The sequence below is a fragment of the Ornithodoros turicata genome, chromosome 5 (assembly GCF_037126465.1).
Source record: "Ornithodoros turicata isolate Travis chromosome 5, ASM3712646v1, whole genome shotgun sequence".
Classification (NCBI taxonomy): domain Eukaryota; kingdom Metazoa; phylum Arthropoda; class Arachnida; order Ixodida; family Argasidae; genus Ornithodoros; species Ornithodoros turicata.
The window spans coordinates 73,274,121-73,290,680 of record NC_088205.1 but is presented as its reverse complement, the minus strand read 5'-3'; the positions used below and the strand labels follow the sequence as shown (position 1 = coordinate 73,290,680).

Genomic DNA, 16,560 nt, shown 5'->3' with positions numbered 1-16,560 from the left:
ATGGCGTCGCCCATTGAGCTCCTAATCGAAACTGGAAAGGAACATCCGTGCCTGCATAATAAACGACGGATGGACTAGAGAGACAAGTAAAAGAACGAGAACAGCTGGGAAGACGTGCGACTTTCTTATTTAATTCGGTGTTCACGTTTGGGGGTACCAAACGCATTACAGTAATACAAACTTAACAGTGCCAACGATGGGAACACGGATTGTCTTCAGTCAGATTCCAGCACGCGGGTACAGATATGGCTGCTTTCCCACTACGAAATGTGTAAATCTCTGCTGCTGTTTTCGTTGCGCTGCGCCGAATCGCGTCGCACTATGATCCCAGTAGGATGAGGAAGCGTGGCGTAGCGAACGCTGGCTGTCGGCGCGCAACGCGGGCGGCGATGGGCGAAGACTACGTCGGACTCTAAACCAGCCTTCACAGCTTAACCGCTGAACGCACATAGTTTCTCTTGTCTCATACACTCTTAAAAATGAACTTCACCGCATAGCACGCTCCTAGCCAACCATCATCTCAAATGATATCGTTATCTGCCCTGATTTGTTGAAAACGGGAGGCGTACGCCTTCTTTGTGACACTTATGCTGTTCATAATTGTCACAAAAAGGCGTACGCCTCCCGTTTTCAACAAATCAGGGCAGATAATGATATCATTCAAGTTTATGGTTGGCGAAGAGCGTGCTATGCGGTGAAGTTCATTTCTAAGAGTGTAGCTCGTTACAGCACCACCGAAATGAATGTGTACGAGATAATAGAGACCGCAGCAAATTATTTTACGGGGAATGTCGCAAACGACCAAAGTGCGTCGAAGAAAGATTACACTCTGACAAGATGGCGTATATTTTTGAGTCGTGTGTTCTCTTACGTGTTCGTGTCGTCCCTCTTTGTGCCCAGGCTCATGCATTTACATAACGGGGGAAAGGTTACACTCTTTCTTCGACCTGGCAGATGGCACTGCACCTCCCTTTCGGAGCGTATAAATATGTTCATTTCTACCCGTTTGCACTCTGTAGCTCATTTTGCGACATCTACGCAGCCTGCAGATACAAGAAAACCGAAAAAATACCGGTTCAACTGTTTGGTTACCGGTAACCGCAAATATTGAAACGGCGAATCCCGTAACCGTAACCGCTTTCAGAGTTCTGACACTGAACCGTAACCCTATATCCGTTTCGGTTTCAGCCCTTGCCAACACGCGAGCAGCACTTTAGCACAAATATCTACAAATATCCGTGAACTGCGCGATATCGTGAGACAGTCGTTATCAAACTAAAAATGTCTCTCATTGGTGTTCCCTTGGCAATGGTACCACTTCAATGAATCCTAGAAGAAACAATATATGTTGCAAGTCTAAACAGTGTAACACTATCTCGGTCGCCGGTCTTTGTGATAATAATGCGTGTCCCGCTCCTGACGGTTTTTGGGAATTAGTATCATTTCTTTAGGAGAACTGATCACTTTATTCTGGGACTGATATTTCTTCGGGAAATTCGTAGCGAAGTGGCAAGAAGGCAAGACATGAAGCAAACCGTGCGCAACCGGCTCCACACATGTGGTGTGGAGCCACAATCCAAATTCTATCCAATCCAGTCAGATCCAACCCAATCGATGAAATCGAAGAGACTCAATATAACGCGACGATACAAACGCGGGGACTACTGTAAACGTATTTTTATTAGCGATGTATTAATTTTCGCGGATCGCGCATTCAGTCATTTGCGAAGCTATTTAGCGAGTATTTAATTTCGCGATTCCAGAGCTGTTTCCTTTCGCGGGATAAACGTCATGCTGTGTTCGCGACTATAATTTTTCGCGTTTTTGTAACGATCGCGAAATTTAATACATCGCGAATAAAAATACGTTTACAGTATTAGAAAATGTGACTACCAAAGGTGCTTCCGTCGGTGGCAGAAGCAGTTCAATAAGTGCGTACAATCACAACGCCACTGCTTCAAAAGAGACATGATCTATTAGTCACAAGGTCTAATCATTCACCGAGAAAAAAATAATAATAATAAAATGCCCAGTCCCGAAATGACGTGATCAGTTCTCGTACATTCGAGATCTTGAAGGGAGCAGTGGAGCCGACCGAGAATGGGAGCTCTCACCGGAGCGGAAGGAAAAGTCTTCCTCCTGTCTGGAACTCTGGCTTAGAATATTCGTCGGACGTGACTCGCTCGCTGTACAAGACGTCTACGAAAATGTCCCCACATGAGCTCCTCTCCCTTGGATTCCTCAGAAAAACGGAGCCTCGTTAACGAAGTTAGTTCCCCATGCGCACACGTGCCTTCCTCTATTATGTTGGAAAATGGTCGGCGTCCCGCACTCAGACGATATTGTACTAGAAGGGTAAGTAATAGCATGGGCGTCTTGGCCGCGAGCCATTGAGAGAGTGGAGCAGAAATGTATGAGAACTACGTATATACGAAAATCCGTGGCGCCTTTGATACCACAGTACTTTTGAATCTCTCAGCATTAGACGTAACACGTCTAGAAATAGATATAATCTATCTATGGAGGTATTCATTTGACGAGCAAAAGAAAGTAGATAGTTCTGTTGGCAACCATCGCCGGCTAGCGACCTGAGGCGTTTTTGCTTCGATGAACAACAACAGAGAAATTAATGATGACGAATGATGACGAATTCGCCACTCGCTCCGACAGACATATAGGTGATGGTCTTCCGTGGAAAGCGGTTCAACGAAACTGAAAATTCGCCGGTACACATATTGTGACCGGCTCATTCATGTACCATAGCCTCAGCTTGATTTGATTTGATTCATTTCATTTATTTCCATCATAACTGATGGGGGATGGCGAGACCAAAAGCAGAAACTGGTTTGTTATTTACGTAGAACTTCATGGTGTAGTCTGTGATTAGGATTTACCACGACACACAGCACGAGGTACGAAAGTAATATAAAATTTTTCGGCACAGGACTACAGCTAAGGAACAGGCAACAGTGCGTTGAACACCATGCATATCTTTTACTCTTCTTACATCACCACGAGGACCATGAGGATTTGGGATTCATATTCACCAGCCATTCGCAACATATTCCTCCGACGAAGGCATTATTCGGGTAAGTTTATATTTCACTAAAGTATAACAAACCTATAATCAATTCAATCAAATCAAAAACAACGAAGACACGTTGAATAAAAAAAGAGAAAGGCGTTATGCCGAGCAGCAACATTTACTTCAAAGTTTATCGTGCGTCACAGCTCCGTTGCATTTCCAAATTGTATTGAAACTGAAGAATGGTGCTGAATAAAGTTGGTTTGGCAAGTTTGACGTTCCTATACTCTCTCTCTCTCTCTCACTCTTGTTCTCTCTGCGCCGAGATGGTCAAAGAGAAACGAGAGAAAACGAGACGCAGCACTGCATACATATGACACATCACGCGTTCATTTGCACAAACTCGGAAACTCAGTAGCTAGCTATAGACGGGCGCAGGAGCGCTGTGAATACGTATTTCTTTCACTCGAGAGGCACAAGCAAACAAAAAGTATGTAACGCGGGAAAAACATCATCGGAGCAAATTGTCGCAAATGACATAAATCACTGACGCGAGAATGCAATTCTGAATTGGCGACGAGAAATTCCACATAACAGAGAAATCTTCGCTCACTGTTTTCACGCTGGTAAAAGAAAGAACTCTATGGCTGTGCGAATATTCTGACTTCTCGAACATCGAAGTGAATAGCTGCATGTACTCGGTTCGAGTTTCGTGTAGAAGCGATGTCCCTTCGATGCAGAGTATGGTACAGCGAACCCTCGTTATTATGACCATTGTCGTTCTCGAAAATTTTGGTCATAATGCGGAATTGTCATATTAACGGGGGGATTTGCACAGGTTTCACTGCATTGTTCCCGAGGAGTATGGTCGTAAAGCGCGTATGTCAGATTATCGGGGGTCATATTCACGAGGGTTCACTGTATTGAAATTTGTTCCGGTGCCGCAATCGTAAGACCCAAAACGCCGAAAGAGAGGCCGCAAGACAAAGTGAATGCTGATCCATACGAATATCTCCATGCACACGTACGTGCTGTTTCTCCGTTCATGCGCTGCGCATTTGTTCGGTTCGGCATAAAACTATTGGCTTCGTATTTGCTTCTGGTACACAAGTATAACTATCCGATTCGTATTCGCTCTGGTGTTAAAGTTACTATTCGCACAGTCCTAGCACAGACAGGACCCAAAATGCCGCTTGCGTTTCTCTTACGGTTAAGTACCTGATACAGAAAGGCAGGATTTGTGGAAGGAAAACTATGACTCTCGACGAGTAGTTTATAATACTAGGCGTACTGCATAGTAGGCATACTGGCCAGCTGTTTCCATTAGACTGGACCTGAGAAGCAAACGAGGCCATTTATGTTCGCTCATATGTACGTGTCCTTAAGCGGACACCACCTCGTTCTCCGTCAACTATATATTATACAGCGTCGGCGTGCAGAGCTTATAAAACTATATATATAACCAGTTGCTGTATATTCAGAATGCGAAATATGTGCATGCTACTGCAACTACAGGGTTGTCTCGTATGTTGACCTGAAATATTTAAGGTTGCAGACGGGCTGGGGTTGCTCAGCGTTTGGAATACGACGCGATATTTTTTAATCAAATCCGATCCCGGTCCAACAGCAGAACGAGTGATGATGCTCTCAAATATTAAATTTTCCGCGAATAAATCAATCTACCTGGTAAGAAAACGCAATCGGGGAGGATTAGGAACGATCTGCCGCGAGGTTCCGCACAAATTTGTTGCGTCATCTGCCCTTCTGGCCATTTCTCATTTCTTTTTTCTCTAAAAATACTCTAAAAATTGTGCTTGAGTCGTACTGACATACGACCAGGGTTGAAAAAAAATCCGGATATTTTTAAAAAGATCCTCTCCAGTGGGCTTTCTTGGATAAAACCCGGATATTTTGGGGGGATATAGACAAGCTTAGAAATGTGACACAGAGTGAAAACAAATGTGTTTTGCTGTTCTTCTTGATTGCAGGTGACCTCTCATAGTTTCGGTTTATGAAACTGCCTGTCCCAGTAACATTGAATTAGTTTCAATTGTTTTCCGAATGGTAGAGTCCCATGCACGCGTGGGTGAATGGTGTAGACGATACATGCCTGAATTAGCTGCCGTACTTTAGTTACAATGTCTCCAGGAAGCAGAAGAAAGCCTCTCCCTGAATGGGGTGAAGTAGAAGAAAATGGGAAAAAAACCTAAATCTGAAGAGTTCAAAAAGTCAAGTTAAAAAGTTACAAAGTCAAAAAGTTAGAAGTTAACGTTGCGCGTACCTGGGCTTTTGTAAACAGCCAACTCTACAATAAAACAAAGCGGGAGTTTTCCGTGTGACGTTGAATTAAGATTGTCTTTCACATCGCATCTTAACAAAATCCCTAAAAAATCCGGATTAAATTGTGTGGATAAAATAAATAAAAAATCCACCGGATAAAATCCATGTAGTCTAAATCCAAACAACCCTGCATACGACACGCTATTCGCAACGCCATTGTGTCAGCATGGTTCTTGCATTTTTCCTTTCGTATCGTCGTTATCTTCATCTTCATCATGCTATGTAAAACACATATCAATCATGTGCCCGAAAATTAGATTAGATTAGATTAGTTTACCTGAAAATTCTTACTGCTGTGTATTGCCGTAATTGTTCTCTTTTCCCCTTTGCTTGAAGAAAGCCAGAGTTATCTCCTGTCGAACACTTTGCCGCAAAACTCCAAGGCATTGCAGTGGAGCGCCTTACACCGGGTGAAAGCACACAACTCACTGGCGAGTCGCCATGCATTTCTACGACACGGGGGATTCTAAGGCGTATACAAAAGAGATAAAACAATAAAACATCCAACGAAAGGATGCGGTCAAAAGATATGAACGAGGAACAAAAAGTGGTACCAGAAGCTTTAGCCTAACAAGAGCGAAATGGAGTGTCTTTGAAAGCTACTTCGTAAAGTCATCCATCTTTTCCGACACTTTATATACTCGCCGAGAAAGCCACACAGGAGAGAGTAAAGGGAAGCGACACTGGAACGTTCAGCGTACAACGAAAAACCAGCGAAAACGGTCACAGACTTAAGAGAAAGAAGCTTTAAGAATTCATTCCGCGCTGTTGACAACGAAGTCTGCCGAAATCTACAATGTTGGAGGAACTCTTTTTAGGTGAACAGGAGAAGTGATTCTACCGATCTCCGAAAATTTTTATTATTATTTCTTTCTTATCTTTCTTACTCTTTATTAGTTGAAGAATGTAAAGAGTTGGGTCAAGGTCCACTTGGCAAAAGTAACAACGAAAATATAAAACACTGAAGCTTTCCTTTAATGGTTGCAAGCTTTCATGCAGTGAATGAAAGCTTCAGTGTTTCATATTTTTGTTGTTACTCTTTATTATTAATTATTTATTAGTTGGTTGCCACAAGTCGGCAAACTGGATAAGAAGCCAACCACGACTGTTACTGTCGTGTGTTTTTAACAATAACCATAAGCCCATAACAGTAACAATGCAAAAATAAACGATTTCACACACACACACACAAACATTAAAAGACTTTCGATAAAATAATAGCATTCCAGAAAGAGTGTCGCCAAAGATTTGCTACCAACGATAGCAGCATAAAACTGCCGCATATATATATATTTTTTTTCTTTTTTTTTTTCACTGTCCCTCCCCACGTATTGCAGAGAATTTGAATATTATGATTATCAAGAGGATACACGTGTGGAAGAGTGCTAATCGTTGATAACGTAACCTCAAGTACCTTATCGATTACAGCAAATGCACAGATAAGACCGAGTCACGATGCGTTCCGATTGGTTGCAATAAACGTTTGATATAATAAATAAACGTTTGAAATAATGACTACAATACTATCACCAGTTTTGTTTTTGTCTTTTTATAACACACTTTGAATGAAAATAATAATAAAATCTCTAAACTGAGGTACAGTCAGCATTATTCTATTGCTTTCCGTGTACAAGAATGCAAGTACCTACAATTTGAAGGCTCAAAAATTGCGGCCCCGCTTCTCGAACAGCCACTTTGTAGATAAGCCTCATGAGACTTACGCGAAGAGACACCTATCAATCTGCAGAGTCATCCTCTCCTTTCTCCGTCACATAATTGTAGGAAACGCGATGTCAGTGTAGGGGGCACGCGTGCACGCTGGCAGCCAATTAGGTTGACCGACGGGAGCTGATCATGTCCTCTTCGTAGCCCCTAATTAGCCATGTATGTTCCTCGTTTCATCTTGCTTATTGATCCACTCAACCGAGAACAGTGATTCGGATAATTGGAAGATTTTGTTTTCCGTTAAGCGCTACCGCTCTTTGCACATCCAACAGATTTCAATGGACTAATGCTGCGCATATGCTCTCTGTCTGGAAAATCTGAATTGCTTCCTAAGTTAAACTGAATCTACATGTAAGCTGGTTAGGGCACTTGCAGGGCATATGGTGAGCAAGGACTGAACCAGGGCAGGGCGAGCACAGGTCTTATGGGTCTTATTTCGCGAAGCCCCTCAGACGCCGCTAAATATAATTCGCTTTGCTCCATGCATCGTTTCAAATTTAAAAAAGAAAGAAAAAGGAACAATGAAAATCTACACTTGCTGGCATGCTTGTCTACTAAATGAAACATTCGTTTTTGTATACCGTGACTTGTCACTTGCTTTCTTGCTTCTGCACTCAGAGGTGTTTTGAAACATTAGCGTGTAACGCATCCGTAGTGTAACAAAGCACAGAGATTGATTGATTGATTGAAAAAGTGGAGATGTTAGTCCCAAATATGAAACAAATGAAGGAAAAGGAGTGAAAAGGAACGAGCTTGGTTTCGGTATATTATACATTTTGAAAGTGGCACGAGGACAAGGACTTATCGACACTTTTTTACGTCTATGACACATGTATGACACGGTTTCATACACGATAGAGAGCCTCATAACGCGGTAGACAACGAAGCAGACCGCAGACGACGACCCCGAAGGGCGCATCGATATTTTGTCGTCTGCTACAGAAAAGGGCTCTCTGTATACGCATAAACTTCTCTTGATTAAGCGCGTGACTGTTACTGTGCAAGAAATATGAACTCTTTTAAAGAAATATTGGAAATGGAACATCATTTTCGTACATTGGTAAGGAGTGCCACAAGTGACTAACGCTAAACGCCGTCGAAGTTGGCGTCAGCGTGCACGTTGGCCTTCCAGGACTAATGACAGCTAAAACGCAGTGTTCGTGACTTCAGACCATCGTCATGCTGTACTGGTTGCTTTAATCATGAAAAATGCCACACTTGAGAGGGTCGGGTTTGCCAAATGCGGTAATATCCGTTGGTCGCGAGTTCACCTAGCTCCTATATGTTGTTTCGCAAAGTACGTGAGCTTCAGTCGCCACGCAAGTCTTATAACCCTTAACACACGACAGTGCGCAAAAAGAAGACCAATGTTATCCTTCCAAGTACTTGACGCAACTTACCAACACTTGGAGCTGAAGTGTTGGAATACACGCAAGAAATCCACTAAACTTTCGACTTTTGCGAGCGTGTAGCTTGTCCGCTAAAAAGCCCGCCTTACTTATGCGGAGCGCTAATAGCGCCAAGGCGCCACCTCTCGACGCTCAGACGAAAGTTGAGTTAAGTTTGTGGCGCTATCTGATGGATAATGACAGAGACTACGAATATGGGCGATGTCCACAAATATTTGTTTTCATTCGAAGATTCGAAGGTTATCGTGCGGGTTGCCGGTATGTTTCTGCACCACATAAACGGATCACTGGCTGCTAGGGACTAACCATTGTGGAGCACTTGCTGCTACAATCATCGGATGTCGCAATTGCATTCGAAATCGACATTTTTCTGCGCAGATCGTATTGTGCGAAGCAGTTGACAAACATGACAGTAAGTTGGACATTTTTGTTTCACAGTATTTTCTTTTTTCGACATGCTTCATGTTTCACATTTAAATTAGGATTCACATTCGTGCCTTTTGTTCTCGATGTTTCATAGTTGACAATTCAAGCGAGCTGCTGCATGCATTCGAAAGAGAGATACCATTTCATTCTTGTGGGAGGCTGGGAGCAACAGTAGTCCCTGAAAACTTCACCATGCTGCTTGTACGCGAAAACGGTTTTGTCAACAGCGACTGAATGCACTGGCACACATAAAAATTAAGAACTCTGCGCAAATTTCACTTTTCATTTACTTGCAAAATGATTTATACAATGTGGCTATTCCAACTCATCACGGAATTTGCGTCTGTGCTAGGTAAATGACGAGCTCAATATTCACTCGAATTAATTACCCTATCATTGACTGGACAGCTTAGGCCAGTACTCCCTTCAGCCAGGGGCGGATCCAGCCCCCCCCCCCCCCCCGAGACATACCTCTACCCCCTATTCCGGCAGATTTTCCTGCCGCACGGCGAATTTTCCTGCTACATGGCGCCCCCCCCCCCCCCCCCCCCCCCCGTCTTCTTTTTTTTTTAGTGGGGGGCCCCCCCCGAGGATCTTCCCTGGATCCGCCCCTGCCTTCAGCTGTCTGATAAACACTGCTTCATGCCTTTGCTTGTTCACTTCCAAACCGTTTATGCAGACAGACGATGACCCCACTTTCAAGTACGGCATCGAAGAAGTACCCTACATGGACGAACTCAACTCCATCATCAGCGAAATCCGCTTCGGAGTCAACGACGCGCACCTCGCAAACGTGCAGTCGAGTGGACTCGCAAGCTACTTCAACCTCGAAACAAAGGAAGGCAGGCGAATGTGTATCTCGATGACACGTCAGGGATTCAGAGTCGTGGGCAACAACTTTGACACGACGGACATCAGTGACGGAAAGACATACGAGACCATAAACGCCCTTCTTGACTCTCTGAGTCCTCGCTATCGCGAGGCATTTGGTGCTGCTCTTACGGCGAAACTTAAAAATTTACCCGACAGACATTGACCGGATGTTGTGCATCGTGCAATCTCTGAATATTCCCGGTGTGTTGCTCTGCAAAGTCACTTTCTTTTCGTACGCATTCATTAAAAGACACTGCTTTCGCGGACATTATTTTAATGACTTATAGTGCCCTCATACTGTGTTACTGACAAGACGAATTTGAGAAACTTGCTGCACATGGTACTACAGAGTTCTTTGCCCTCAAAAGACCCTGCAGGAAATTTTGATGTAGAATAGAATGTGTAAGACCATCTTTGATCCCGTGAAAACTTGAAAATCGTAAGTCTGACCTGCAACATATTCAATCCAAAACTCATGCATGCCTACTTACTTTATTTGCTGACGAAGTTGTCTGTCCCGCAAAATAAATTCGATATGAAAGCAGGGAGAGCACATGTCAGGCATGTTAGTAATGTTCAAATGTGGTAGGGAATTCGAGGATATAAACACTGTGTCTACGCCCTCCTGCATTCCCCACCGTGTTCGAACAACATGGAAGCTACCTACTCTAGCGTCTTTGCTGTAACTACACTACGAGGTCCACGCCAAGTTTACATCCCATTTGTGCTTATTTATTACGCTGCCGAGATTAGAAGCTAAAGAAAAAGTGCTCCATGCAATCGATACTCACAACAGGTACAACCATGTTTACGTTCGTCTTGCATAATATTGTACGTTTTGTTTGCTCAAGAGCACATATGGGGGTGTACATGTACGAGGCTCAGCCTCTGTTCAGTCGTGCAGTATTGTGCTGGGAGTGCAGAACCAGCTTGACCAATTGTGAGTCTTTCGAAACATAGCAAAGTTCCTACCAGCTCATACTTGTTACGTAATTCCACTGCGTGTGCTGTGCATTGATAGCATATACTTTTACGTTATTTAGAAATATCTTTTTCTTTAGAAAGTTTTACCTGTGCTTCCAAGCAGTAGTGCATCCTGTATGCAAGGAAATAGGCACAAGATTTGAAACTCAGTCTAGCATCTGTGAAGTTCTGCACGTTCTAGTCATTTGAATTCTGTGTACCTGTAATATACGTAGCTCTTTCATCATAGTATTGGGTGGTGTTGTTTTGACAACTTCGAACGAGTGCCAAAGTATGAATGTACCTGGGTGGTGTCACACTGGCAGATGTGGTTGTGTCTGCACCTGCTAAATCCGTTAACGTCCCCCCCCCCCTTTTTTTTGTCCTCTGTGTTCAAGATTTTATACCTACCAGCAGAGAGCTATGTCAAGCGTTTCAGGAAAAGCACACACGTTAGTAAAAAGAGCGATGTAAGAGGATAGTCGATACATTTATTAACACATAAAATAGACAAAGCCTCCCCATGCTAGCACTCGAGGCTTTCGTTTGGTACCTTAAACTAATTTACACATTTACACAATAGGTGAGAGGTCCTCGAGAAAGGGGGCCTCGACGTGTCTACGACCTCCGCAGCGGAGCGTGGCATCAAATGCATTGCTGGTGTGATACCACTGGTGTTTTATATGGTGAAGAGCTTGTGAAAATGAAACAATATTTACATAATTGAAAGGAAAAAATAAAGGCTTATATACATTCCCTTCAATTTTCACAACCATTCTTTCAACATCAACAAGTGACCTGGTTGCTGTTAACAAATGCTGAATACAAATCTAGCATGTTTAACATTTGTACGGACTGGAGCATGGCATGTTCGAATGTCTGTGTTGGACAGGTTAAGTTTCTACCACACAGGGTTTACCTACTTTGGAGCAATTTTTTTTTTTTTTTTGTCGGCGACACGTTGTTACAAAATCCTCGGCAACATTTTGCTCGTTCTTTTTTTGCCAACAAAACAGTTGCGGTATACTTTGTCAAAACATTCTGTAGTCACTTTGTGGGATGGCTTATATACCTGTTTTTGGTGCAATATCAAATGAGAAATGGACATGCCACGGTGAGCTTACATTAGGCTTAAGTTAATCTGTCACAAACGTAACTCCCACACCTGGAAATCGTACACATTGCTGCGCAACGACGGCAATCATACATTTTCTGTACATTCAAAATATATTTTGTACAGGTGTATAAATAACGTGAAAAGGAAACGTTTCTACAAGAGGTGCCCTCTGAGAAAGGCAGCTTCGTTCATCAAAATTAAAACTTGGTGTTGAAATGATAAGAGAATTGCGTTCAGTCGGAGAAAAAAATGTGCTAGCACTACAAATACGCACAAAAACGCGTGAGGGCGCTACCGTCAGTGAGCGAGGTGTAAAAAATAACAATGATAAAGACATTTCTAAACACACTTGTGTTCAGGACTAGATGGTCACAGCGACGCTTAAGGTGTAGGCTTGCTACTAACAAGTGTGGGTATTGCTAAAGACCTTCCTTGCAAGGTTGCCAGGACCAACTGCTGCACGTGTTCACGTACATGCATTTTTTTTTTTCCTGTCCCTTCTCTACGATAACACCGAAGGTTCACGACAAAACAGGTTGCATAAAAAGTGTCATGAGAACAACAAAAAATGCGGATGAAGAGTACTAGAAAAAATATACATATCTACAAAATATAAATAAGGTAGAAAACACGAGCTATGCTATCTATGAAAGTAATATCTACACGGGTTAAGCACCTTCGCTTTGTCAAATGCCGTAAAAAAAAAGAACCAGTGCCTTTTAGTCTGCACACGGTCCGAGGGAAGTGGCCTCGGTCTAACGTCTGTAGTCTATGCTGTTCAAAAAAGGAAAAGAAGAAAAAAAAAAAACTAGTCTTGGTCCCCACACCTTTTCGAACAGAGGCCAATCGTCGTCGCTCCCTTTCCCTCTCTTAGCTGCCTACCAGGATTTTGCCTGGCAACCTTGATCGGAAGCACGATGCTGTGCAGACGACGATGGAAGCAGACGACGTGCCGACACTGGCGGTGAACGAACGGTGGAGGTGTCGGTGGCCGAGGTTGTGGTGGAAGCGAGAGTGAATGTGAGGAAGTGCACCTAACACTGGAGCAGGCGATCACGCGACGTGGTCTCGTGAGTGTGACGCAGTTATCACAAATGCTCTAGGCCGGTATCCAAAGGGTGCTCGGAAGTGAGAGACTGGAGGCGAAGAATTGCATGGTTTCGTGCCCTGGTGTTCCTTCACTCTTGTTCTGCAATACAAGGCATGTGGCTCAGGTGACAAAAGCAGTGTTCTCGTTGTTGGAACTGACAATGACGGCTGCTTTGATGGGATATAAGTAGAGCCTGAAGTTTTCGGGAAATATTTTTTTCTAAATTAGGGGGTAAAAATCGGGTAAATAAACATGTGCACTAAATTCATGCGAATTCGGGTGAAAAAACTTCCAGTATGCTAAATTCGGGGTGAAATCGGGCTCAGTTACTCAACTAACTGTAGTGGTTTGGTACAAATGGTGATGTAACTGAATTTTTCTGCCAAACAAGTAAATTAATGCATTCCTACAGACATCCCAGTGAGGGCAATTTGCCAGGTAAAAATCGGGTTTCACCCTAAAGAGGCAACCTTCAATTCGGGGTGCAAATTCGGGGAAGAATCGGGTAAAACCCTAAAACTTCAGGCTCTAGCTATGAGGTGTGAGCTTTTGAATGCTCAATAACAATCGATCGTCTCTGCAATCGACTGGTAATTTGCGATAAAATGATGACTGAGGAGAAATGTAATGGGGTAAAATTAGATGTCAGGTTGTAAAGATCTTAGTGCCTACTGTCATAAGGGAAGGGCTTACCAACATGATTTTTAGACAGTGAGAGCCTTGGCTCCGAAGAATGACAAGAATCCAAAAAAAAAAGGGCAGCACGTGATGTTTGTGCACGTGAACGTGTGTAGACTTGATATCTAATCCTGCCACGCTAAGCTTTCTTCACTGCTTGAACCTTTAGCAGTAGGTTTCATTCCGTTGTATTTTCTGTTTGTATCTATTTGTATCTCTTCCAAAAGCAATAACAGGTGCGGCAAAGATAATCGAGCACCATGGTATGGGCAACACGTGAGTCCTTATCATTCTACTATATTGACTTCGTGCATCTGGATTCACACGCTGGGCTGCAGCCCAATGACAGTTATCCTTGTTTATCAGAGATGATTGAAGAACTACTCATTTGCATATTAGAATGACACTTAGTGCCCCCAGGTCTTCCTGCCATTATAAAACAAGCCCAGACTTTCCTCTTTTTGGTTCATTTGTTATAATCTCCAAGTGAGCATCCTGTTGGAACATAAAACAAAGTACGCAGTAGAAATATGTTCCCTTTGTCGAAGAAAAGTGCTCGTACGTCTAAATTTCTAAACTCACAAATTCCTATTTTGACAGTCACAATTTGGGGCTTGGTGACACTGGAGAAAGCTTAGAGTTGTCATATGTAGGTGTTTTCGTGTCAGAAGCCTTATCTGGCATTTTTTTTTCAAGCAATCTCTAACTACAATCTAGGCACCACATCTACTAACACCACAGGTCCACAGAGTACCGACGTGAGCCGATACGTCCCGTACCTTCTATTTTCCCCAGACAGAGCATCACCTCCTTCTCCAGCTTCTCGTCTTCGAAGATGTCCAGGGATGAAGTGCAGTTGGCGTTGCGCCGTCGACAGATGTCGCTCACCCTCTCCCAGTACACCTTATTGTGGTCCACAGCGTCTGCAGGCTCTTTGGCTTCGGGAAACATCTCAGCCAGCAAACTGAAATCAGCGGGTGGTGCACAGATTGGTATTATGGTGTGACCAGCCGTGCAAAAATTTCGCTGGAAGAAATTGTTTTTCAGCCGAAAGTCTCATTAAATGTGTCCTTAACATTGGGATACGTATGAATGCGATGTACTGCTACAAGACATTGCCTTTTATGTATTTGTCCTTTCTATGTTGTTCCACCCTCAGAACATCAGTTCTCCCACATTGCAGTGATTTCAGCAAAATCAGGTGCTTCTGGTGACTCAAGGCTATAATGTGAGGTGTCACACAAATACTGGGATCAAGGCCATAAACATGACGATTAGAAGGTGACGTGATTTATAACCTCTAAGCTCCTGGCATGTGTTAACAGTTGCCTCAGAAGTGCTTAGCAGTAGCCTCCGAATAGCCTCTCATGATAGATGAGACAGAAGAAAACATCGAAGAAATCGCAGCACACACACACAGGATTTCACTGCTTGCAGTGGCAAAGCTTATACTCATAGCAAGAAAGCAACAACTAAGCTTGAAATCTATATTGAACACTCTTTCACGGTGCTACATGTAGAAATTATTTCGTGACAATTCTTCTAACGTGTTGCCATTCACGTCAGTGGGACACGGCACACAGAAACTTACTCAAACACTGGCTTGACGATGGTCTGTATGAAATTGATCTGCAGCTCAGGGATGCATGCTTTCTCCCTGTCCATCATTTCACTGGGCTTCACTCCCATGGCCTTTTCAAGGTCACCTTGTGAGAAAAACTCACTGTAGATCAGCTCCTGTAGTAGAAAAGTAAGAGCAATGCTGTCAGAGCTACAGCGTGGTTTAGCTGTGGTCAGCTTTTGCAAAAGCAGCTCACCACTACTTTGGGACAAGTCAACTTGTATGGGTCAACTCCGTTCACAAATCAAAATCAACATCAAACTGTGCGTGTTGGTATTCAGTCATTATGCAGAAGGTGTTAAACCCATGTGTGTGTGTCGTCATTAGAGTGCGGATTTTCATGCAAATGCAGCTTTTTTTTTTTCTTTTTCTCAATATGGCTGATGGCTGGTATCTGGCTGATGACAAAACACTTTTGGTCTTGGTTTCGGACCAACCAGAAGGATTCTATGGTATCTATGGTATGATATCTATTTACGCTATTTTATCAATCATGAATGCAAAGCCTTCTGCTCCATGATTTATATCTGTGGTGCAAGCATTCTTTGATGTGTGCTGCAGAACGAAGGCGGCTTTTTTTTTTTGCTGCGTTATCCCTAAAAAACTATGCACTTAATAAAAATAAACAAAATAGGCATTTGGTGCATTGCTTTCGTACCGAGAAGAATGAAGTACATTACATATATTTAGAGCCTGAAGTTTTTGGGTTTAACCCGATTCTTCCCCGAATTTGCACCCCAAAGTGAAGGTTGCCTCTTTAGGGTGAAACCCCATTTTTACCTGGTAAACTGCCCTCACTGAGACGTCTATAGGAATGCACACTAACTTGTTTGGCAACAAGTGCAGTTACATCACTGTTTGTACCACACCGATACAGTTAATTTGAGTAACTGAGCCAGATTTATCCACGAATTTAGCGTACTGGAAGTTTTTCCACCCGAATTTGCATGAATTTATAGCACACATTTATTTACCCGATTTTTACCCCCCAAATTTAGAAAAAAAACTATTTCCCGAAAATTTCAGGCTCTACATATATTGAGGATTTTTACTGCATATTCAGAAGATTTTCAATGTATATGTTGCATGCATATTTCGGAAGTTTTTATGTGCATATTTATCCACACACTAGTCATCATTAGAGCCTGAAGTTTTAGGGTTTTACCCAATTCTTCCCCGAATTTGCACCCCGAATTGAAGGTTGCCTCTTTAGGGTGAAACCCGATTTTTAACCGGCAAATTGCCCTCACTGGGATGTCTGTTGGAATGCACTAACTTACTTGTTTGGCAGAA

General features: G+C 43.0%; 2 protein-coding genes across 12 annotated transcripts in view; one reads left to right on the top strand and one right to left on the bottom strand.

Annotated features, from left to right (window-relative positions):
- Nucleotides 1-8,680: 8,680 nt before the first annotated feature.
- On the top strand, nucleotides 8,681-11,519 carry LOC135394756 (GSK3-beta interaction protein-like). The gene is made up of 2 exons (XM_064625693.1): nucleotides 8,681-8,911; nucleotides 9,605-11,519. Exons 1-2 carry the CDS (start codon nucleotides 8,906-8,908, stop codon nucleotides 9,959-9,961), a joined length of 363 nt encoding a protein of 120 aa, XP_064481763.1. The 5' UTR covers nucleotides 8,681-8,905; the 3' UTR covers nucleotides 9,962-11,519.
- Nucleotides 11,233-16,560, bottom strand: part of LOC135394754 (cGMP-dependent 3',5'-cyclic phosphodiesterase-like) — a 164,307-nt gene continuing 158,979 nt past the window's right edge. For all 11 annotated transcript variants that reach the window (XM_064625684.1, XM_064625686.1, XM_064625689.1 and 8 more), the window contains 3 exons: nucleotides 15,238-15,383; nucleotides 14,426-14,610; nucleotides 11,233-13,067 (listed from right to left, as the gene is read on the bottom strand). In XM_064625684.1, coding sequence (XP_064481754.1) covers nucleotides 13,057-13,067; nucleotides 14,426-14,610; nucleotides 15,238-15,383 — 342 coding nt within the window. In that variant the 3' untranslated portion in view covers nucleotides 11,233-13,056. The remainder of the gene's footprint in view (nucleotides 13,068-14,425; nucleotides 14,611-15,237; nucleotides 15,384-16,560) is intronic.